General features: G+C 47.7%; 1 protein-coding gene across 9 annotated transcripts in view; it reads right to left on the bottom strand.

The window, feature by feature from the left end:
* Positions 1-5,815: 5,815 nt before the first annotated feature.
* Asap1 (ArfGAP with SH3 domain, ankyrin repeat and PH domain 1) overlaps positions 5,816-24,528 on the bottom strand; it is a 287,931-nt gene continuing 269,218 nt past the window's right edge. For all 9 annotated transcript variants that reach the window (XM_026782793.1, XM_026782794.1, XM_026782796.1 and 6 more), the window contains 5 exons: positions 18,572-18,641; positions 16,089-16,147; positions 11,949-12,448; positions 9,874-9,996; positions 5,816-8,502 (listed from right to left, as the gene is read on the bottom strand). In XM_026782793.1, coding sequence (XP_026638594.1) covers positions 8,428-8,502; positions 9,874-9,996; positions 11,949-12,448; positions 16,089-16,147; positions 18,572-18,641 — 827 coding nt within the window. In that variant the 3' untranslated portion in view covers positions 5,816-8,427. The remainder of the gene's footprint in view (positions 8,503-9,873; positions 9,997-11,948; positions 12,449-16,088; positions 16,148-18,571; positions 18,642-24,528) is intronic.

Here is a 24,528-nt window from a genome sequence, read left to right as displayed (position 1 = left end):
GTCAGAGGACCTCGGGTGTCAGTGCAAACTCTCTACCTTGAGACAGGATTTCTTAGTTACTGCTTTCCATTTCGGTCTAGCTGCCCTGTGAGCTTCTGGCTCCCCAGTTTCTCATTATCAGCTCCCTGTAGGGGTATCCTGGGACTGTAGATATGCACATCCCTACATCCAGCTTTTACAGGGGCCCTGGGTGGTCAGGTTGCTGCCATAGCTTCCCTATGAGTTTCTGGCTCCCCAGTCTCCCATTTCCAGCTCTCTGTAGGGGTATCCTGGGACTGTAGATACACACACCTCTGCATCCAGCTTTTCCAGGGGCCCTGGGGGGTCAGGTTGCTGTGACAGGTGCTTTACCCTATGCAGCCTCTGTCTAGTCTAGAATGTTTATCCTCATTACTGAATACATCCTACAGACACTAGCATCTTCTACCGTGGTACAGACAAGGGTGGGTGGAGAGGAAAGCAGAGGCTACAGAGACAGGTTGGGAAGAGCTAGCCTGGGCATATCTGCTGGTCCTTTCTTAGACTGGCATAGCCGTGAAAAAAGCATCAGAGAGCAGCAGTTGATTGGTGTCTGGAGGTTGAGTCCTAGTAGCTGAAGTGTGTCTGTTGCCCAGGCTGGTCTCGAACTCAAAGGCTTCCTGTCTGAGCCTCCCTGGTAGCTGGGATGACAGGCCTATGCCACTGTGCTGCCTGTGGCCTAAGTGACTTCAGCTGAGCAGGAACTAGGCTAGCACATTCAGACAATGTGCCCTTTGCATCTTTGTTCTGCAGCTTAGGGCTCCATAAGAGGTCCATTGTCCGGCCGCCTGCTTCTGGGTGGGAGTCAGCAGTATGCAGCCTGAGTGTGCAGAGCCAACTGCAGCAGGGTTCCCTGGCATTGACCTTTCTGGGGGTGAGAGGGCTCCACAGGCTTCTGAAAAGGGGAGCAGCTATGTGCCGCTCCTTTACCCCCTTTAGAAAAGAGTGACCCTGACAGATTCTGAAATGTACGTACAGGTCTTTCTCCTGCTTCCTGGTACACAACTTCTGAATTCCTTGGAGCCTCAAGAGCGACAGTGTCATTTTGTATGCTGATGCCTGACTGGTGGTTGCTGGCTCTGAAGGCAGACTATTGGAAAGACCAAGGCAAGAGAAAAGGGTTCTGATTCGTTAGTGCTATGCTCCAGCCAGCCAAGAGGACAGAGGTCTGAAGGTGAGCCTTCAGAACCAGCCTGTCCACAGAACAAAGCCTCCCCCAAATCCCAATGGGACAGAGCGTCCAGGAGGGAAACTGAGTCCCTGGTAGTTCCTGGAGGGTGGGTTAGAAGCCCTGCTTCCTAGCCTCCTGCCTTTCTACACGTATCTCCTGCTCATTTCTGTGCCATGTCCTCTATTACAACCTGGTGAGCCAGGCACAACTTTGGTTTAGAGAGCCAGAGACAGGGGGATCTATGTGAGTTCAAGGCCAGCCTGACCTATAAAGTGAGTTCCAGGACAGCCACAGCTACAAAAAGAAACCCTATGCAAAACAAACAAACAAAAATAAAACCAAACCAAACCTGGTAATGACTTTGAGTTCTGTGACCATCCTAGCGAGTTAATTCTATGGGAAGCCCAATTGCTAGTCAGTGTCAAGGTTGTGACTCATGCATGAACAGTTGGGGACTTGGGGCAAACAAGTCCTCCCCTGAGGGCTCTGCAGACATTTAGCTAGAGAAGGCATCAGGACAGAGCTGGATCAGCAGACGCGAGGCTCTAACTCAGTGTTCTCAGCGTTGTTGCAGGATCCCTTCTAGCTACTGACCGTAGCGTGTGCTCTGTTACTTGAGGGCTGCCAAGTGACCATCGACTGCATGTCCAGCACTCAGTAGATTCTTTTCCCTAATTTCTTACTTGTCACCAAGGATGGTGAGGAAAATTCTTCCCATTTCCTGTGTTCATTTGGGAAACATAGTTCAGTTCCAAAGCCACTTACTGTTCTTCTGTTTGCACTTAGGAGCTTAGAGAGGTTAAGAATTAGTAAGGATCAGAGCTCAAGGTGTTTTTTTTTATGTTGTTTGCTTTCTTATGTTTTTGTTTGTTTGTTTTTGGTTTGGATTCCCAGGTCTTGTAACCCTTGAACTCAGGGTGTGTGATCACCAGAAGTTTGAGATCAGCCAGGTTTACACAGTGAGTTCCGGGTCAGCCCTGTCTCAAACAGCCTCTCCTCATAAAAATGGAAACCCTAAAACAAAAACCAGAGAGGGAACCCTGAACCTCTGGATTCTGACCCTTCAGGGCCTAAGTGGCAACATTACAAATGGTCCATCCAGGCCATAAACTGCCACAGTGGGCTGGCCAGAAGATGCCCTGCGGGTGACAGGGAGTCCCAGGGTTTTTCCTGACTGAAAGGGGAGAGAGGCTGCCAGTGAGTAGCTCTGGACAACATTCTTCCAGCTTCTCTGAGCTGGGTGCTTAGCTGCAAGCCAGGAAACACTACATAATAATCAAAGGAAACGTGAGACTCCCAGGGGCTTAAGCAACCTCTGCTGGCTTCTCAGTAATGTTTGTTGGCACATTTGCGGGTATGTGGCAGGGGGTGGGATGAACTGGGTCTGCCAAACATGATGTCTTCAACCTTTTCTGTGCACCTTACTATGGAGCAAGTCACAGCCGGAAGCAGGTCCCTGTCAGGGCCCTGTACGGGACTCCAGACCACCTCCCTTTTAGTGACAGTACCGGTGGTACGAGGACCTCAACCCGATGTTTGGGTTTAAAATGCTGGTTTCTGGGACTCAGTTTCCAGGAAGCTACTTCTCTCTTGAGGAGACCAAAGAGAGCAGAGTCCAACCCTAGTGTAACGCCATGGTGTAGGTGGCACATTTGTCCTGCTCAGAACGGCAAGGCGGCATCTGAACCCCAGCAAAGGCATCTCCCCTGGCAGAAGCAGAAAGCCTTCACAGCGTCCGGCTAAGGTTTGTGGTGTGGTAAGATTTGTGCAAACAGCTGTGTTTGTCTGAGCTTTAACTCCTGTTTTCGGGAGCTTGCACGTTTCAGGGTCTCGCGCAGCTGCACAGTTCTCCCCTGCCTCCTTGGTTCTGTTCTGTTCTCCGTTTCAGGATGCTACTGCTGACTTAAGTGTGTATTACCCAAAACTGCTCCCTGTCTGTAGGGCCCTTCTGGCAAGTATGATTGCTGCCCTGAAATGGAAACCCCCTGGTTCACTCTTTCCTGGTTCACACTCCCTTGGTGGCTAGCTGCTGGACGGCTAGGGCATGCCTGTTTTTACTCAGCTTCTTACTTCTGACCAGGAGCGAAAGTTCCCTAGGTTGAAATCTGGCCTCCAGCACCAGAAATGGCTTGACTCTTGTTGTTGTTGTTGTTCTTCTTCTTCTCTTATTTAAAAAAGAAAACAAACTATATCTTTTCATTATACATACCAATCTAAGTTCCCACTCCCTCCCCTCCCCATACCCTCCCTACCTTACCCTCCACCCATTCCTCAGAGAGGGTAAGGAACAGTGCTTTAGGGAAGGTCCAAGGCCATCTCTCCTACTGTATCTAGGCTGGGCAAGGTATCCATCCAAAGAGAACAGGTTCCCAAAAAGCCAGTACAAACAGTAGGGATAAATCCTGGTGCCACTGCCAGTGGCCCCTTTAGTCTGCCCCAGCCATGCAATTATCAACCACATTCAGAGGGACTAGTTTGGTCCTATGCTTGTTCCTTCCCAGTCCGGCTGGAGTTGGTGAGCTCCCGTTAGCTCAGATAAAGTGTTTTCAGTGGGTGAACCCATCATGGTCTTGACCTCTTTGCTCATATTCTCACTCCTCCTGCTCTTCAACTAGACATTGGGAGCTCAGCCTAGTGCTCCAATGCAGGTCTCTGTCTCTGTTTCCATTAGTTGCTGGATCTATGGTAATATTTAAGGTATTCATCAGTCTGACTACAGGGCAAGGCAAGTTCGGGCACCCTGGCCTCTATTGCTTAGGGTCTTAAGCTGGGGTCATCCTTGTGGGTCCCTAGGAATTTCTCTAGAGCCAGGTTTCTTTCTAACCCCATAATGGTTCCCTCTTATTAAAGTTACCTTTTTAACCCATGAACAGCAGTGCCATCTGCAAATGGAGAACAGAGTTCCCTTCACGGTACTGAGAACTCAGCCTCACAACACAGCTCCTTTGCACGGGGCCCACCCAGCACCAAGCCGCAGCACAGGCCAGCCAGCAGCAGAACGGGGGCCTCCTGCAAGAGAAGGCAGGGCTTGGGAGTGGGAAGAAGACCCTAGAGTCAGACCCTGTCTGTCTCCGACCTGTACTTGCTGCTCAAACCCTGAAGCCTCTGAGTTGAATCCGTCAAGGCCTTTAGAACGGGCCACCTCCTTGTGGCCAGTCCCCTTGTACCTGAGCCTACAATGTCATTTACCTGAATTCTTCGTGGCCTGTGAGTGTTGCAGGGAGAACATGGAGCTGTCATTGCACCCATAGGTCTTTTAAATGGTGGTGAATGGGCACAGGCTTAGAGCAGAAAAAGACAAGGGCAGGCGGAGAGGGACAAGACTGTTAAGGTCATGGGCACTGCGATTCATCATGCTATGTGACCAGGAGGTGATCACTCCAGCCGTGTCTAATGAAGCTCACCTGGAAGGCTGTGCACGCGCGAAGGAATATGGGCTATCGTACGAAGCACTCAGTGAACCGGGGCATGACCCCAGTGACCCTCCAGTTTCTACACCATTCTTTCAGACACGGCTGGCTGCTCTCCAGAGGTCAGACGTTAGGTTTGTGTGTCACAGGACCGAAGCCACACGCAACCAACGGGGGACTGCATCAATCACAAGATAAGCTGGCTGTCCTTGATCCTGGAGTGTGCCGGTTACTGTTTTTCTTTTCCGAAAACATCCCGATGGAAAAACCACAGCCTTCCCTGACGGAGATGTTATCCTTGGGCTCATGACATTTGTCTTGCTTGTGACAGACAAGAAAGAACGCTGTGGTATCTTTTTGCTGAGGCTTTAGTGTGCTCGTACCAGTGTCTCTTTGACTAGAACTGTGTCATGAAGCCTCCTGACTACAGTAAATTAGCCTCAGAGCCAGAACCACTTGTGTGGACTCCTGACGCCATGTATTTTTCCAGCCATGAATCTCCAACCCTGTATGCATTTCCCTGCACCTCACTTCCAGACCCCTTGGGCTCACGCAGGGCACAGTAGATGCTGCAGAGAGCATCCGTTTGGTCGACACAACTGTCTGTCTGCATCAGGAGTTACAGTCCAGCAGGACAGGCAGATGCGGCACTCAGCACATTAACGTATGGTCCTACCCACAGGGAAGGGAAAGGGACAGAGTGAAGGAATGGTGTACCATGTTCTCTAGGCATGAATGTTCAACAGTTGTGACTACCTGCAAGGTCAACCACAGGCTACCCTTTGCATTCATCACAGAGGAGGATGAAGGACTCACAAAGTCCCTCCCCTCCCTGATACAAGGTGCTGCAGTTCTTAGCAGTGCAGCTGCCCAAGTCTCCCGTGTTCCTGGAAGTAATCCCTCACAGAAACTCCTTTAAGGGGCTCCAATTAAACACACCGATTCGTCAAGCTAGATGTGGAGGAACTGTTTGGTCGGCCATTAGTGCCGTATCTAGGGTGAACAGATGTTTGTCTTCCCATAAAAAGTTCACAGGAGGTGGGGGTGGGAGGGGACTCAAGTGAGCCTGGAAGGTTACATGCTACCATGTACCTAGAGTGAGCTGTGGCCCAGGAAAACTAAGCTACCCATCTCCACCCCCAAACCACATCATTTTTCCCAGTCAACAAAGTGGCGGACATCTCACAAAATGGCCTGATTTCAGATGCTTGGGATCAACTGAGAATACGTTTATTTAAAAGCAATTTTAAATATTAAAAAAGTAGAAATGAACACATACAGTACTGAGAAACTCCCACATTAAATACATGTGAAATGAAAAGTGTACTGACGCTTGGTGGTGGCTCCCAGGTAAGAATGTGGGCTTTAACTAGAGGCAGGCACAGCAGGGCTCCTATATACCATGTCCAAATTGTAGGCAATAAAAAAAAATAAATAACAATTGCTGTCCAACAGGAAAATAAGACACATTGTTTGCAGACATAATTTTCCTTTCTAAGGGAAAAAAAAGGAATGAATTTGCTTTCTTTCTTATGGTTCCATACCTTCAAAATATTATGTCATGTACAAAATTGCAGATGGTGGCTCATCAAGGTTCCAGAACAAGGTCAGATTTAAACTTAACAAGATTGCCAAAGGAATGTCTACCTAGTTTTCCTATGTCCCACAGCACAATGGAGTAGAGAAAACTCAAAATCTTGATGGGAGACAAACAAAAACCAGAAAAGAAACATACATTTGTGTGAGTTCCTGTAGCAGAAGAGGACATCATTAACTCTCTGGCATTTTAGAGACAGAGCTTGTTTAAAAACCAGCTTATGTTCAAGTCAGCAGAAAACCGCTTAGACCTTCTGAATGTAACTTCAAATGCATCTTAAGAATGATGAACACACTGGGACACTGGGCAACCGCCACATTCCTAAAACCATTATGGCCTCTAAAACAAGGTTGCTGGCGTTGCTGGCTGCATACTAGCATGCTGACTGGCACCTTTTGCTCTTGGTTCGATGTGGAGATGCACAGATGCCCAGACACTATGGAAGCAACTGCTTAAGATCAGTTTCCAGTGACAGCTGGTAGAGTGTTTGAAGGTCTGTCATGCAAGGTTTGATTTATTTCTTGGGTGGCTATTCAGAGTTCTCACGGTAACCATTTAAGCAGAACTAAATTAGTATTCTCTGAGCACGGTGGCCATGAGAGGGCTCTTCCCACAAGCTTCATGGGAACCGTGCTTCTGTGAAATCAATGTTTCTCATTCATTGCCGAGATTATCTGCTAAAAAGTATTTTGTCTTCTGTGCCGTGGTCAGACCAGCAACTCAAGCAAACGTAAGTCCAGAAGCACAACACACCTTGGAATCAGAACAGTCCTGGACCCAGGAGGACAAACAACCACTGCATTCTCACCCCAAATCCAGACTGAAGCCGGACATGGAAATGCAACGCGATGAATGGGCTGAGGGGGAAAAAAACGAAACAAAGGAAAACACAAGCAACAAGAGACCAGAGACAGACAGACAGACAGACAGACAGACAGAGATGGCTTGCAGAGAGCTTTATCACAGTGCAATTCATAGCAGCGTCCCACAGCTCGGTTATAGACTGACTTGAAGGGCACATGTCTACGGGGTAAGTTTACGATGAGAAAGTTAACCTGTAACTGGAGTCTAGAGACGAGAATTGGAAGGAGGAGAAAAAGGGAAGGTTGGTGTCAGCACCTGGATTCTGCATTAGAAAACTCAAAGACCGACTTGACAATATTTCATCTTGAATAGTAAAGGTTTAATAGAGAACAAAATGAAGAAAATCATTTCAAACTGACACTTTGGACGCTTCAGAACGGTTGAGGGGGGTGCTGCGCCAAGGCGATGTGCAAACACTCTGGAGAAGGCCAAATGAGTGACCAGAAACAAGTATTGTTGCAACCTTGTAACTTCTGCTTTAATGGCAATCAAGTTTAAAAATGTACAGTTCACTTCTTCATACTGTTTGTTCCTTTATAAAAGGCAGAATTCGGGTAAGCTTCTAGATGCATGCATAACGTAGAGGTGGATATTTTCTGGCAGTCCTTGGTTCCTGAAAGTTGAACTTCATCAGACGTGGTTTTAAGCTTTTGTCAAAATAGTCATGAAGGATATGTTATTTTCGCATAATGAGGTAATATCTCAGGGGTGGGCACTCGCCATAAGATGTACACATCCGCTCACCTAACCTTGCACGAGGCTGCGTACACCGTAAAATGCTGCAGAGGACTTTGTGTCAGTGACTATTTGCTGAAGGAGTAACACATTTAACTGAGCACTTTTCTGTAATAAATACCAAAGTAGGTCTTTGTAGCTGTAAACTGTGTACACAGATAACTACAGGCTGCAGGCCAGGGGGCTAACTTAAAGTTCTGCCTGGAGCACAGAACCCACCTCTGCCAATGTTGCATGTTCAGTAACGCCATTGAGAATACTGCATTGTTAGGAGGAGTCAGTTCTGCACCCTTCAACAGCTGCTGGAGACTCTTCACCTGGAAAACCAGCAGTTCCTATACTCCTGCTTTTTGTTTGCTCATAAACAGCACAGAGGGAGAGAGATGTAAGTGCTAGATGCCAACGATGGCTTTGGCAAACCAGTAAGGTGCACCAGTTCCCGAGGCTACCCTAATACTGGTGAAGGCCGAAGACCACAGGATATTTACAATTCATACTATATTCCCCTCCTGAGTGGCCCTTCCATGAGTTCTTGGTCTGTAACAGCAGCTATATACACGTTGTATACAAGATTACATGGAGGCAGCGGTCTGGCATGAAGGGTGTGGACGGACAGAAGGTTCTGCTTTTTGCTAGTCAGACAGGATGTGAACGAAGGACACTGGAAAGACACCCTTCCTTTCAGGCTGTCCTTCGATGTGCCCAATCTGCAGGAAGAAAGGAGCAGTTAGACAGGAGGTGGCAGCAAGCTCGCCCCTCCACTCTTCGGTGAACCACACAGTGCTGATTATATAACACAGTGAGGCAACAGCCCCGAAAGAGCAAAGGCCAGCCTTGCAGTGGTCATCACTCTGCAGGGCTCGGGTTCTATGTCTATGCTTGATGCTATGATGAGCAGACACGCCACGAGGAAGCCCAGACAAACCTTGACAAGCCCCTTTCTTACTTACAAAATTTGGTAAAAGAAAAAAATTGGTAAAGTAAAATAAAAAAAAAAAAAGACTTGTGTAATTAAGATTAAAAAAAGAAGGACTGGACCCAGAAGAGCTTCTGGCTACTACAGATGTGTCAGCGTTGAGACGGATAGTGGCCTATGGCAGTTTTACCATTTGCAGCACAGATCTGCAAGCCATGGTTACAAAACTTCCCTTATGACCTCAATGAGATCAATGTTAATTGCACTGAAAAGCGTCCTGCTGTGGGCTCTGTACAGAGAGAACAGCAAGAGCATGTGCACTGGCTGTGGAAGCTTACCGCATCCAGAGAAGGGTGCACTAGCGAGCTAGGCAGAAGCAGCCGGGACAGGCCACCTTTCCCGTTCCTTCCCTCGAGTACCTGTAGGAGTGTGCTGTGCCCAGGCCTCCATGATACCAGTCTCCCCTGAGTACGGTCTACCTCTCTCTGTGCTCAGAAGGGTTGCATGAATTACATACCAGGATTAGAATTTTAACCTCTTTAACTGGGATGCGTGTTGGGTTGGTGGCTCATAGAATCTCCCTGGGCATGCTACTGAACTATCATAAAAATGTCCCTTTACTCCCAGGAGTCTCAGTTGGAATCACTGGTTTCCTAGCAGTGCTATGATCACCTCCAGACCCTATGTGGTAGCAGTAACAGACAACAGGGTGAGATCTAGATAGACTTGTAAAGTAGGTCTCTGTCCCGATCTGGTTCCCTCAGAGGGAACAGGTCTACAGATGGGATGAGCCTGATTCAAGTCCACAGGGCTAGTGACTGACACCACTGGGGGACTTCAGACTCGAAGTCACTGTCCTACGCTGGTGGCACACACTGGGAGCAGGCCTGGCTCTGCTAACAAAGACACTGGCCCAGGAAGCACCTCTAAGGACCCCCTGCCCCCCGCCCCCGCTCACCCTGCTCAAGCAAAGCACTCCAGTCATGGGTGCCTGGCCCATTTTCAAAGTAACTCTGGCTTTTTATAGCACAGCCTTAGTGACAGAAGGGCAATGTGAACGGCCATGGGGTGACTTATGTGCCTAGCAGGACCCTCACCCCCGCCTCTGGAGTGGAGAGTGGAGGAGGGATGGACGAAGGGACAGGCAGACACGGGTACATACCCACCACTCCTGGTCCTCTTCCCCCGTTACGACGATCACCTCTCCCTCGATGAACGTGAGCTCGTCGTCGTTGTCTGCCTGGCAGTCATAAATGGTCTTCACGCGCCTCACTTTATTTTTTCCCTGGAATAAAGACAGCAGGTTTGAGCGGGGAGCAAATGAAGAAGGGGGAAAACAGAACAGCCCTTCACACGTGGGAGAACCCAGGCAGGTGATTTCTCCTTGCCCAGACTTGAGTTTCTCAAGTGTTGGTATTTCTCATGTGAGCGCATGCATTGCACGTGTGTCAAAGATTGACATGCTTCCTGGGCAACTGTGCATTCTCAGGAATGGCAGTTCCTCCTCCAGCTAGCACCAGCAGGGAGCTTTTGGCGAGGGCAACCAACGCAGGCAGTGATCACAATTCAGCTTTCCCAAAATGCATGAAGAGATCTGTCCTTCCTCTGCTGTGCTCCACCCCACAGCATCAGCTTGCAGAGAAACGACAGCAGAAGCTATAAAATGCCTAAGATGTGCATCTTCTGCATGCCGAATGTGCAGCACAGATGGATTTCCTAGGGTCTCATGCAAAATGGGTCAGGACACATCAGGGGAACCCAGAGAACAGCTTGAGTCTAAACAGTTATGGTTCTGACCAGGATTTTTATTGGCTGGACTTCAGTTCTCTGAAGACAGGAAGGTGTAAACAGCACCTTCTAAGGAATACTTTAAGCACCCAGTTAATTAGATTACTAGCAGTAGAAACAGAAAACTACCTTTTTATTTTATTTCATGCCCATTGTGTTTTGCCTGCATTTATGTCTGTGTGAAGGTGTTGTCTGTGTGAAGGTGTTGGATCCTTGGAGTTACAGGCAGTCATGAGCTGCTATGTGGGTGCTGGGAACTGAACCTGGGTCTTCTGGAAGAACAGCCAGGGCTCCCAACCACCAAACCATGGCTCTGGGCCTCATGTCATTCCCTCTGTCCTTTGCTTCTCTCTGGCTTTCCTGATGATCCCAGCTCCTTCCTGAGCTCCTGGGGGAGTGATTGGGGTACATGTGCTGGTGAGGTTGGAAGGCTGAGCAGACCCATAGGAGCAGATTGTTATCACAGCTGAGAGACGGAGAGGGCCTGCGATGTGTTAACTTATAATGGCGAGGAATAAGTGAGACACCGTCACTAAGGCAGGCAGCGTGAACTGGGGTTCTGTGCACATCAAGAGACCAGTGAATCTGTCCGTAGAGCTGAGGAAGGCTGGAAGCAGGGCACACAGACAATGGTGGGCTCAAATCCATGGAAGGGTCACTTTTACCTTAGTGTTGACATACAGCACCAGAGATAGCAGAGACAGAGAGTTTTGGTTCTCTACCTTAATCTGGGGTGTACGGGTACTGTGTTACACCTTTTATTTTTGAATGTTACATAAAGATTGGGGGGTCTTGAAAAAGACACTTTTATATAAAGCTAAAGTTGGGACACATTGCAAGAAATGATGGAAAGATAAGATCACTACAAAACCCCATCTGTGAGGCTTTCCTGGGCTTTCCCTCTGGTTCTGGTTGGAAGAGACAGTGAGAAGGGATGGAGACTCATCCTAGGGTGGTGAAGTTCAACCCTCAAGGCTTCTGAATCAGAGACACAGTAGCTGAGGGCTTGCGATGTGTCCACTGTGTCCTACTCAAGGGTCACTGTACTGGTGCCTCTGAGCCCAGTACCATATGGGGTCTTCTTGCCCCCCAGGAATCAGGCTCAGAGAAGGCAAGTGCACTGCTAGCTGGCAGCCGCACCAGACACTGAAGCGGGGTACCACAGCGTGCCAGTTGGGATCCAAAGGTGGTGTCTGTGGTCATCAGGCTCCATACCCTCACAAAGGCTTCAATGTGTGGGAGAGAGAGTATGGGCCACGGCTCTCTTACTAAGTACAGCTGGGCACACCTCTTATCACCACCTTCCGGAACTGCGACAGTCTGCGGATGCTGCTCAGTGGCAGAGTACAGAGCACACACACACACACAGCTCTAGGTCATGCTCCCAGCACATGAAAGGAAGAGCGCACTGGGCCTCACCAGAGGAGGAGGACACTGCTTTTCACCCACCGTATTGATTTTTCTCGGCAGTGGTACAGGTGTCTCCGGCAGCGTGGGGGTGAGGTCATTGGAGTCCTCAGACGCTTGCTTCTGGATGGCATCTCTGGTCTGCACGTTTGGGGAGAGATCTCCCGTGTGTGACTTCTGTGTGACCTCTGAGGGTGGCTGCACCTTGGATGAGACTTCGCTAGCCTGGGACTTTGCCATCAGGTCCCCCAGCTGTGGCTTGGGGGGCAGATCCTTCATCTGCGGTTTGGGAGGTAAGTCTGAGAGCTGTGGCTTAGGGGGAAGGTCACCTAATTGGGGCTTGGGGGGCAGTTCTCCAGGCTTAGGTGGCAATTCTCCAATTTGGGGTTTAGGGGCCAGTTCCATGGGCTTCGGGGGTAGGTCTCCAGGTGGTGGCTTTTGGGGTAACTCTGTCAACTGTGACGATTTCTGAAAAACCTCAGGTGGAATGTTGGCTTTGTCGAGGGAGAGATGATGGCTGGTTTCTGTCTTCCTTAGTGCCACTGTGGGAAAGGACAACGAGAGGAGGTCACGGCACAGATGGAATAAAGGTGGAAGGTGTCACAGTCATGGAAAAAGGCCAAACACTAACAAGAGCACTTCCCCGGCTGGGTGATGGTGATGTACTCCTTTAATCCCAACACTCAAGAGACAGAGGCTGGCCTGCTCTACAGAGCTAGTCCCAGGACAGCCAGGGTTACACAGAGAAACCTTGTCTTGGGTCTTGGCAAAAGCAAGAAAAGGCATTGACCTGCTGTGAGAACTGGTGATGAGCAAGCCCAAAGTCTCACTCACACAGGAATAAAGTTGGAAGCCAGGAAAGCATCTACATTGCAACTTACAGCTCTGGGCTTCCATTGAGTCAGTGCAAGATGACCATATCCATCCAGAATTCTAAGAACATATAATATGATTTTGCAAAAAGAGAAAACTTTCCTGGATGTCAATCTACCACAAAACTTAGTCATTTAAATATCTTTACATATGTTTCTCCTAGAGGTTTCTATAGGTATAACTTTTTAAATATGCTATTTTAGCAAAACCATTTGCCATGTTATGTACAAGTATATTAGACTAAAGTACAAAATCACTTTTGAAGGGACAGTCCAATCAATTTAATAGCCTTACCTATTGCCCCTCGTTTTACAGGACTTACTCAGTACTGGCAAGAGGTTCTTCTGTTGCCCACCTACCATCATGGCACCCTGTTAAAATCTGGCGACGCGGGCATGGACTGATGAACATGTCACAACACACACAAACAGCTCACTTAATATGCTTGGGAGTTTCTACATCAACCCTCCTGTTCTCTAAGAACTGTGCTCTACTCCAAATCAGGAAAATGCCCCTGCCTACAGTCATCCTTGTAACGAGCACGTGCAACACTCTCGCTCACCCACTTCTGTGTGTGGTGCTCTCAATGAGGACGGCCCCCATATGCTCATATGTTAGAGTGCTTGGTCCCCAGTTATTGGAACTGTTTAAGAAGGTTTAGGAGTTGTGGCCTTTGTTGGAGGAGGTGTGCCACTGGGGGTGGGCTTTGCAGTTTCAAAAGCCCACACTAGGCTCACTTTTTCCTTCTCTGCCTGCTGCCTAGGAATCAGGATTGTATATAGCTCTCAGCCATTACTCCAGCGCCATTACTCCAGCGCCATGCCTGTCTGCTTCCTGCTACGATGATTATGGGTTAACCCTCTAAAACTGCAACCAAGGCAACAATTGTTTTCTATGAGTTACCTTGGTCATGGTGTCTCTTCAAGAGCAATAGAACAATAACTAAGACACAATGTCACTGTGTGACCTTGGCCAAATTGCACAACCTCTCTGAATTTCAACTTCCTCACCACTAAAACTCTCATCTCAAAGGGTGATCATGAGGATGACACAACTTAGTTGATGCAAAAAATTTACTGTGAGGACATGACGGCTATCAGAATTCCACAGGAGTGACATTATTATTGTTATTAGGCGGGTCTCCTTGAGGTCATATAGGAGCTCTAGTTTTATAACTCTGGCTCTTTTCTTGGTAAGGGAGCTGAGTACTTAGTGTGTGCTCCTGAAGCCACACAGAGAAAGCAGTAGTAGTACGTCTAGAAAAGCATCCTCAGAGGAGAGGAGCAAGGAGAGAGCAAGCTTTTTAACTGAAAACTTTATATATTGACCAAGATAGAATTTGGTCAGGCCCACTCTCGCAAACTTTTCAGCTGAGTGGCCCCAAGACATGTGTGGTCTTATATGAACAGAGCCTGTAGGCCACCATATTTTCCTATGAGGCTTTGTTGCTATTTTTCAAAAACTACAATTTCAAGAATCCCAGGAAGTTACTTGGTCCTGGGGAGGGGGAGGAGAGGGGGGCGATGCACAGGTTAATTTAGGATTTAACATTCTCCTTGAAATTGTATCCTGGGTTGAATCCTTGACTCAATGACGGGTACCGGTTTATATTTAGATCAATAACCACCAGTTTAATGGTACCCAGGTAAGCATTATCATTTAGTTTTTGTATCAATGGTGTAAGAGCCAATAGTAATTAACAGGAAGCAGACAGGTCAAAGGCCCTGCAGTGGATATAACTCTTGGTTCTGCATAAAGCAAGCCAAGTGTCCTATCATATTGTAGATCTAATAGTTAATGAATCTACCTGAAAATCTAAGTCCATTTTCCTGGTATATCAATTGGCATTATAGGTAGCCGTTTGTCCCCTGTGTCAGTCGTTTTCTGAACAGTGAAGGGTTAACTGGGACAGTGACACATGTGCAAGCACTCAGTGACCGCTACTCTGACTCCTCCTGCAGGCTCTGCCCTGCAGTTACTGGACACAGTGTAGTAAGGGAGAGTGAATGTCAGGGAGAGCTTCCCATGACCAGAACAAGCACAGGGCCAGTCACTGAGCACAGTGCAGTAGGGGAGAGCGAATGTCGGGGAGAGCTTTTCATGTTGGACTAACAGTGGGTCAGGAGGATGCAGAAGGTGTGAAAGAGACGGGGCAGCGGCACAGGGCAGCGGCCACAGGTGAACTAGGACTAAGAATTCTTTGGGTTTGAATCCACTGGAAGTAAGCCAAGAGACAGGCAGAAGGGTTCAGTGGTAATATACGAGAAGCAGAGAGAAGAATCTGGGCAGAGTTTGAAAATCACCACCACTTTGCCCCAGACAGACTGACCGGGTGGGCCAGCCTTTCTACTCCATAGTCAGTAGCCTTGTGGGACTCTGCTACCTAAGCAGGAGGAGTACAGTCTCTTCCCAAAGGATACCACTTGACAGAAGAGCTCAACAGAGTGGTACAACCTGATGTCCCTACACTAACCTCTGGTTTGCCTTCTACTGAAGCAGGCCTTGGAGCACTGGGCTGGGGCACAGGGTTCTACTGTGAACACTGACCATGGGCACTTATAACCCGGTGCAATCAGAGCTCCTCTGAGCATTTACCCAGATCTGACACAGGCCTGCAGGCTGGAGGCGTTCACAAGGACCTAATGAAGCAGGAACTTCAGAAGGGGCTTCATGACTCGCAAGCAGAGCTGTCTCTGTGCACTCATTTGTGTGGCAGAAGAGGCTGAAAATTTCGTTTTATAAATGAAAAGCATGGTCAGGATTTGAGAAGGTTGGTCAAAGAGCCAAGTGTCTGCTTGGCAAAGCAGCAGCATTGTAGACACTGGTTTCCTGTGCTTCCCAGGCACAGGTGTCCCTGCTCTGCGTGACAGATGCTATCCCAGGAAAGGCTGCCTTCGCTACCGCCCTGTGAGGGGCCATCTGAAGCATGACTTCACCCTGTCCTCACACAACCTCCCCACTACAGATGAGGACTCTATGCGGGTAAAGTTAATGAGTCATTTGCCCAAAGGTCTCACGACTCGTGAATGAACAGCTGTGGTGGTTTCTCAGAGCCAATGGTCAGGTTTCTGATCGGGAGAATGATACCTGAGGGTCAGCAATGTGTCTTCTGAAAAAGGGAACTATAGTATTTGCTATATTGACAGATTTAGACTCTATTTTCTTCATTTAACAAATATTTGTCAGGCACCTGCTCTCTACTATTGTAGATACCTGGGAAAGATCAGTGAACCAAAGGGACGACACTCTGTCCCCAGGACAGACAGCGACACTTCTATAACATGTGAGTACAAAGAGGAGGAATCTTACCTTTCTGAGGTAGTTTAGGAAGCACTCTTGGGCCAAGGGCCGTCTTAGCAGAACTGGTGCTGATTAACAAATAACAGTGGTTTAGCATCTAAAAGTGCCATCATTTCAACAGTGATCTATGATTCAGACTCATCAGAGGCATTTCATAATTACCTTAAGGATCTTTTCTTTCTTTTTTGGAGACAGGTGTCACTATATTGTCATGTCTGGACTGGAACTCACTATGTAGACCAGGCTGCCCTCAAATTCATATATTTACCACCCTATGTCCCTTTAGTGCTGGAATTAAAGGTGTATGCCACTATGCCCAGACTCAAATTTCTTTCCTAGAGCTAGAGAGGTGACTCAGAGAATAAATGTATGTCCAGATAAGTGAAGCATCCTGTGTCAGATCTCCAGATCCCACAGAGGTGGGGAGCACAGAACTGACTCCACAAAACTTGTCTGACTTCTACAAGCCCTGCTGTACCATGCTGCTCCTCCATCACACACACACGCACACACGCACGCACGCACGCACGCACAACCACCAATCCCCTAAAAGATAATTTAATAAAAGATTATAGTATTGTTTCTATGTTTTGGCTGGCTCAGATGGATAAGACCTTGGAAAAGTGAGGCAAAGCCCCTCATTTAAAGCTTTGTTTGGAGGTGATCCTGTGTGAAAGCTATTGGCAGTCTGTACAGTGTGACCCTGATGCCCTACACAGAACTTGGGCTCATGTCATCCCACAAGCAGCCCTCATCTCCCCCGCCTTTCCCGAGATGCAGACTGGAGTGTGAGCATCATCATCTGGTACGTCCCCAGTCCTCTCCTGATCATGGCCTCCTTAGAGGACATGCAAATGAGTAGGGGAAGAAACACCTAAGTCCCTGGAACAAGTCTGCACCACGTTGTTTGAATAAGCAAATCTGACATCTGCTAGCTGGAAGCCACTACTTCCCTTTCACAAGAGTCTGAAATGATCCTCAGAGGACCTGAGAGACACCTTGTATTCAAGGAGCAAGCGCAGCCAAGCGCCTGGGCTCTATCTGTGAGAACTCCTTTTCGACCCCAGGCCCCCTTTCCCTGTCCTCTGACGTTGCAGGTTGACCTTTCTTTGTTCTGTCCACCTGACCACCACACACAGGGAGTCAAAGAAAGAGGATGTGCATGAGTTCCCCTTTTGGTCTGGCTCTTAGATATCCTGCTCTCTCCAGCTCTTGGGCAATCCAACCTCCCATCCTGGGGGGCAGGGAATCCAACCTCCCATCCTGGGGGGGCAGGGAATAGCCACGTTCAGGGGAAGCCATGAGAGTGCAAGAAAGAGTGAGGAGGAGAGGACTCAGTGTCCACTCCTGACCGTGTTTCTCGTGTTCTGCCTTAGCACAGCTTCCCATTACTCGTTAGTTACTCCCGCTCACTGGTAAAGCCCAAGTCTAAAGGATCAGAGAGTCCTTTCAGGATGCTCCTGGGCCAGTGCTGCAAGTGCCTGGGCATCTTCTGGTATGCTTTGGGTGAGTGAGAGTGGGGAGAATTTGATGAATGGCCAACTGGGTCAAGTTCACAGCAACCTGATTCTGTTTATGAGCACTATAGGTGAGCACTTTCCTTATGTGTCACTCTGCCCTCTCCACAGAGAACCTGTCCAATTGCAGCTAAAGGACAAAGAATAAGGAGGAAGGCAGGCTGAAGGTGAGTGAAGGAATGCAGACACACTTTGACGCTGCTCCACCATTGAAGTGCTCAGAAATAGGACCACGGTAACAGGCTGAGCTCCCCGGGTTAAAGAGATTAAAACTGACAGTTCTGAAAGAAATGAGCTTGTTTGTTTGTTTGTTTATCTATTTATTTACATTTTTAATATAAACTCAGCTGATTCTCTCTTCCCCAGGTGTGGAGGTGGCTCTCTGTTTCCTGACGAATTTCTAGAGCAAAGAGATCAACTTTCCATCCTTAGGCAAGTTACCAAGTACCTACCTCAGAGCAAGGATGGAAAGATGGGAACACTGCTTTAAGCCTAAACAGATACCAAACAAACAGACAAAACAACCCTTTTCCCCTCAACATACGTACACGTACGTACATACGTACGTACACACACACACACACACACACACACACACACACACACACACACACACCCCAGTCTCATTCTTATATTAAAAGATCTTTAGATTTAAAAAATTGTGCAGTTAAAAGGTCAGAAATAGGCCAGGCAAAGTGGTTCACAAATTTAATCTCAGCATTAGGAAGGCAGAGAGGTAGGTGGATCTCTCTGAGTTTGAGGTCAGCCTGGTCTACATAGCAAGGCCTGTTCCAGCAAGAGCACCCCACTGGGGCCCAGCAGGGAGGTGCCATGTAGAACTGAGCAAAGATGTCCAATTTATCTTTCTAACTGGTACTGCCAGGTGACTATACTGAGTAGCAAAGCCCAAGTCTGTAATTCTGCCCACAGCAACTATGAGCACAACAGGAGAGGAAGGCAGGGGCGGTGGCTCACCTTGCTTGCTGAGAAAGCCCCTCAAATTTGTTTGTCGTCTTACTTGAAGATGATGGGCCCACATCATTACCTACAAGAAAGACAAAAGTTACATCTTCAGACATGGACATGAGAGATACTCTGGCAAATGGGCGGAATTCCACAGGTCCTGGAAAGCACTAGAAGACCCCAGTCAGAAGAGCATGTACTTCCTGTGCTAAAACAAAACCAAGCAGGGTTTGGGACTCATATTTTTATTGCTAGCCTGAGACTATGCCACTGAGTGGCCTGCCTCCCAGTAGGTTTCTAAGACCATAGGAACTTGCTGATGTCCAGGGGCTAAGGATCTGAAAAAAATCAATAAAACATTATGTTCATTTAAGAGGCTAGTAACCAACCAGACAGGGACGACACACTCAACTCACTAGTGAGGGCCCGTGTGTGGGTGTGTTGCTGACAATCAGCCATTACACTCTGGCCACGTGCATAGTCAATACCCACTCAGTATTAACACGTTTTAGCACCTGCTATGCACAAGACAGGGATGCAGGACAAGAAGAATAAAAGGTGAGCTGGTGAGAGAAGACACGGCATCTTACAGAGGCAGGAGACTTTCTAGTGGGGCAGTGTCCAAACAAGAAGAGCCCAGGAGTATGAAAGTGTGCTTTGTGCAGGTGGGCAGAGGACAGGCAGAACATGAGTGGGGGTTTTCTGTGACTGCTATGTGGTATGCGGCAGAGCTGGGCCTCAGGGTTCCTACAGGAGTTAGGGGATGAGGAAGTAACTTAACTCTTTTCCACTCCATGATCAGTCTCATGTCACAGCACAACATCTCTCAAATGTGTTCTTTTCTGCCAGCTGCCATTCTGCACTACATGGGAGACTGGCATTTTTACCCTCTTTTAAAGATAAGGAAATGAGAGATAAGTTTATGAATTCCTACAGGTTCCATAGCTACAGTGAAGCCAAGAATCCTGACCAGAGCTGTGTGCTCTACACAACCCCCTAGGATACTATGATAGTAACACAAATAACACCACCTACCATTAATTGAATACTTAAACACAAGCATGCTATTTGCCAAGTATTTGTGGGTAATCATATCCATGAGAAAAGACACAGTTATCCCTTTCAATCTACACACGAAGAAAAACAAGGCTGTAAGAGGGGAAAGCAACAGGCGAAGGATCAGCACTGATACACAGCCAGGGGCCCTCTCTAGAGCCTGTACTCTGAACCGCCCACTATCTTGCCAGTTCAGACAAAAACTGTTCCATCAGGAGAGGCTGGCAGAGCCGAAACTGGACCTCTTGGGCAGAATGTTCTGTAATGCCAGGACATGAGGCAAGAAGAAGCAAACTATACTGGTTTTGATACCACCATTACCTTTCAAACTGATTGCTGCTTAATGGTGACTGGATGCTCTTTAACCTTTGATGTGTTTCCAGCAGCACATGGCCGAAAACTGAGAAAACTGAGAACGTCCCTGGCACCTCTCAAGTAACTCTCAGTGGTGATCTTCAAGGCAAGCATTTCTTTAGCACCGTATTTCATGCTGAGCCTCCAGTCCTGGACACCACGCCTTGTGCTTCCACATGTTCTGTGAGCCACTACAAGGCTTGGGGAAGAAGACGTTCCCACAGTTCCCTTTCTACACAAAAACACTTATAGAAAATGACTATTTAACGCAGTTATGCAGAAGGGAACTTGACAATAGCAAGAGAAGGTCCCTGGCTCTCCTGTGGTCATTCTCTGCCATTACACAGTGAGTATCAGGGTAGGCTGGTGGTGGCCCATGCCTACAGGCCTGGATGTTCAGAGTTCTTATTTACTGCTCCTCTTTGGCCAAAGTTACTTGCTGTTCTCCAAAGAAAATGTTTGTAGGCCTCTGCAACTTTTCCTCTCTTGTTTCACCTGCACAATCTGTCCCTTCCCACACTGAGTCAATTCTTGCCCATCTAAAGAACATCTCCCTGGCTGATTTGATTCCTGCATCTCCTTCTGGGAAGATATTAAGGGTACGGATTTTGGAGCTATACAAGTCCAGTTTGGAATTTCAGGTGGGCCGGTGATGTGGATTGAGCCTGGAGGATGCTTCTTATTCTGTTAAGCCTCTATCTCCTTGCCCACACAATCAGAGTGACAATTGTGCCCACTACAGTAGAGAGCACTGGAAGATAAGCTACGGTTGTGAGCACAGTCCTGGTCTGCAGGAAGTATGACACAGATGGAAATCATTCTCCACAGGCTCCAATGAAGTGTGTGGGAACTATGCTGATATAGCCAACAAAGTGGTACCCCAATGACGGTAGTTCTTTCCATGCCTCTGTCATCCTATCTCCCACACAGCACCTGGAACAGAATAATTGATGACCCTTGCTGCAGAAAGAGGCCAGCAGGCTAACTAACTCTTCAACTTCAGTCACAGTGTGATTTCTCAGATCCGATCGGGAAGCCATCTGTGGTAGATTGACAAGAATCCTGTGATTCACATAGCTAGGGAAAGGATGGTTAGTGTGCAGGTAGGAGAAGTGAGGCTTAGGACAAATCCCCAACGACAGTACTAAAAAAGAAGAGAAGGGTCACGAATACAGGAGCAGCTTATTCCTTTCGTCTCCTGCTACACAACTTGAATTTGTAGGTCGCACAAGTTCTATGTATGTCAGAGAGGCAGTAAAAAGGCTGGAGTCAGAAGCTGGGCAGTCAATGGGAGAAACCACAGTTGATTCTCTGGTTTACTCACCATCCGGCTGAGAAGCCATGGGCTGAGATTTTGCGGAAAGAGCAGAGAATATCAGCTAGTCATGAGTAGCACGAGGTTGCAGGAATCTTTTGGAACAGTGAACCAGGATGTGGGTCATTAATTCAGAAATGAATTCAAACGCCACTTCTGAGGTTATCAATCTGTGATCTTATGCAAGTGATTTAACATCTCTGCCTCAATTTCCTTGCCTGTAAACTGAGGGTGATGTCCTCCTATCTTATGGCATGAATGTGAAAGCTCAGTCCAAAAAGTACTAAAAAAAAATTATGTGTTAGATGTAAAAACGTTTCCAGGAGAAAAACAATTTAACCCATTTTATCTTTTATTTATTTTTTTGTGGGAGGTCCTTTGACTGCAGGATGTAAAAAAAGTACATGGGCTTTAGGTCTCAGTGGCCAGAGGGGATTCCTGGAGGCCACTAAGGCAGATTCTGTCCTTATTTCCTTATTACTTATATGTATGCATTAAAATATACATTAGTTTGTTTTAAAGTAAGTGATTTAAAAAGGAGGAAGCTTAATGAAACGCAGCTTCCAAGGTCATGGGATTCCCACACATCTTGCCCTTGCCTACTAGCCCCTCTGCTTTCTCAACACAAGCCTGCCTGAGACGTCTCATGGGACAGATGGCTGAATTCAACACCCAAGCAGGACTTTTAGTCACTTGATGCCCAGGCTATTCTTGGTACTGTGGACACTGTAGTTCTGGCAGGAAAAAAGCCTGGAAGGGTTCTTTCTTGCTTGGACAAGGCTAGAACCACACGGCGAAGTGTGCTGCTACAGGGGACAAAGAGACAAATACGGCGATTAGGCACGGCCAGTGAGTAGGGGCATGTGCTGGACTGTGTTACTTCTGCCGAACAGAGTGCCTTCTTCAGGCATCTGATTCTCAAGCACAGCGAGGAGGCACAGCCAGAGACTTACGCTCTGCCCTTCTCCACCCCATGCAACAGAAGGCAGTGTGTGGACAGGGTGAGGCGTGCAGGCTCTCATCTGCACTGGTTCCCTACATATCAGCTATAAGAACCAGGGCAAGTCCTCAACCTTTCTAGTCTAGAAGCCTTAAAGCCCAAGAAACAGTATGTTCTGTCCCGGAGTCTGTGGGCAAGAGTCATCTACGCTACTGAATGCAAAGTCTAAGATGGACAGAGCACCTGCCAGGAAGCTAGTGATCCCTCCTGTGAAGCAGATGCGTTACAGGTCAAACTCTTTGTACTCTTTCTTGAAGGCATGCCAGGCAGGAAGTATAGGCGGGTCAACCAGACAGGAAGGGGCGATGAGAATAGGAGAATTCTGGGAAGCAGGAAGCTCCCTCCGCAGTTCTGCCCAGACCACCAAAGAAGGAAGATGTGAGCTGCTCTGCTGAGAAAGGTACCAAGTCATGTGGCTAACATAGATAAGAATAATGGGTTAATATAAGTGATAAGAGCTAACTGAGAAGCCTGAGCTAATGGGCCAATCAGTTTATAATTAATGCAGACTCTCTGTGTGATTTTCTCTGGGACTAAACGGCTGGGGGACAAGGCGGGACAGAAACCACCAAGCAGCCAGGCCCTCATGTCAAGCCCGGCCCTTCATGAATTATTTCAGGGCTAAGCCAGCCAGGCAGCTGGGGCAACAAGCAGGCCCTCATATTACAGGCAGTCACCAGAAATGGAGAGAAACAAGGAACAGAATCCTTCTCTAGACCCCTAGGAGAGGACATGATTCTACTGGATGTCAGTCTTGCAGCCTCTACAGTGCTTCTTAACCTTCCTAATGCTGTAACCCTTTAATATAGCTCCTTATGCTGTGGTGACCCCAACCATAAAATCATTTTTGTTGTTACTTCATAATTGTAATTTCTCTACTGTTATGAATTGCAATGAATATATCTGATATGGAACCCCTGTGAAAAGGTCATTTGATCCCAAGGGGTCCAGACCCACAGGTTGAGAACCTCTGTTTTAGAACCATGAGAATAGGTGTTGATTGCCTTAAGAGTCCAAGTTTGTGGCACGAATTACAGTAGCCAAGGACACATACAGCACCATGACACACATATGGGAGTCTAGGAACTACGCGTTCGGCAAAATGCCAGGCTGAAAGAGTCACAAACAGTAGGTAACATTTGTTCAATACTTTCTAAGTCACATAACCTTTATGAGAATTACATGCATAACACATGACTAGCACTAGTTCTAATTTTATTGCTAGAGAAACTGAAGAGTTGAACAATGACAAATACGTGTTAAAAGCTCAAACCTATAATGCCATGAAGGCTGAGGCACGATTGCCATGGATGGGTTCAAGGTCAGCCTGAAGCATAGAGATTGACTGTTTCAAAAAACAAAAGCAAAAAACACGTGGAGAATATGACACTAGGGTTCACATTAGGGACTCTATAGAGATGGTGTTCTGAGGGCACAGACAAGGAGGCATTGGGACCTCCACCCCCAGATGCAAACAGAGTGTGGTCTTTGAAACAAGTCCCAGGATCACTAAGGACTCCAGGATCAATCTAGCCCAATACAGGGAAAGACATTCTAGATACCGTGAGAGTCTGACATGACCGTGGCCCACTGGAGAGTGGAAGAGGCAAGAATGTGGACTGGGACTCTGCTCCACCTAGGAAGGACACAGGTCCTGCTCCAGAGTAGATGGTGAGCGGCTGCTACTCAGATTTCCTCGGCTGTGTCTACCAGGGACACCATCTCCACGGGCTTAGGGGAAAAGGGAGGTCTAGAGGAAAGCTAGGGCAGCTGCAGCACCAGGGAGACGCTGCCCAGAAGCTGACCAGTTTGACCCCTGCCTTAGCCTTGTGGAACACAGCATCAGCAAGAGATGGGACAGGGCCACTAAGCAGTGATTACTCAGCAGAGTGCACACAACATGAATGCAAGTTTCTCCTATGATCAGGAGTCTACTGTGCACTTGCAGTGTTGACAATGCTACTAACCTGTGTCTGCACAAAAATGTCTCCTGTATGTAGATATCCGTCACCTACAAACAAGCCTTGAATCAACACTCCAGAGGTTGTCTGAGCATCCACTACACTCCTGCCATATGGAACAGTACCACTTTTGCTGAGGGTAGATTTTAATTTCAGTCCCTTAGGGCTAGCTGAGGTTCCATCTGTGAAAGGCTCTAATGCTCCCAGCTGATGGGCAGGCAGTAACTTCTTCTTTTTTTTTTTTAATTTTTTAAATTTATTTATTTATTAAAGATTTCTGTCT

Source organism: Microtus ochrogaster, chromosome 15 (assembly GCF_000317375.1).
Source record: "Microtus ochrogaster isolate Prairie Vole_2 chromosome 15, MicOch1.0, whole genome shotgun sequence".
In the NCBI taxonomy this organism is placed as follows: Eukaryota; Metazoa; Chordata; class Mammalia; order Rodentia; family Cricetidae; genus Microtus; species Microtus ochrogaster.
The sequence above is the reverse complement of the archived record's forward strand: the minus strand, read 5'-3'. Positions and strand labels throughout refer to the sequence as shown.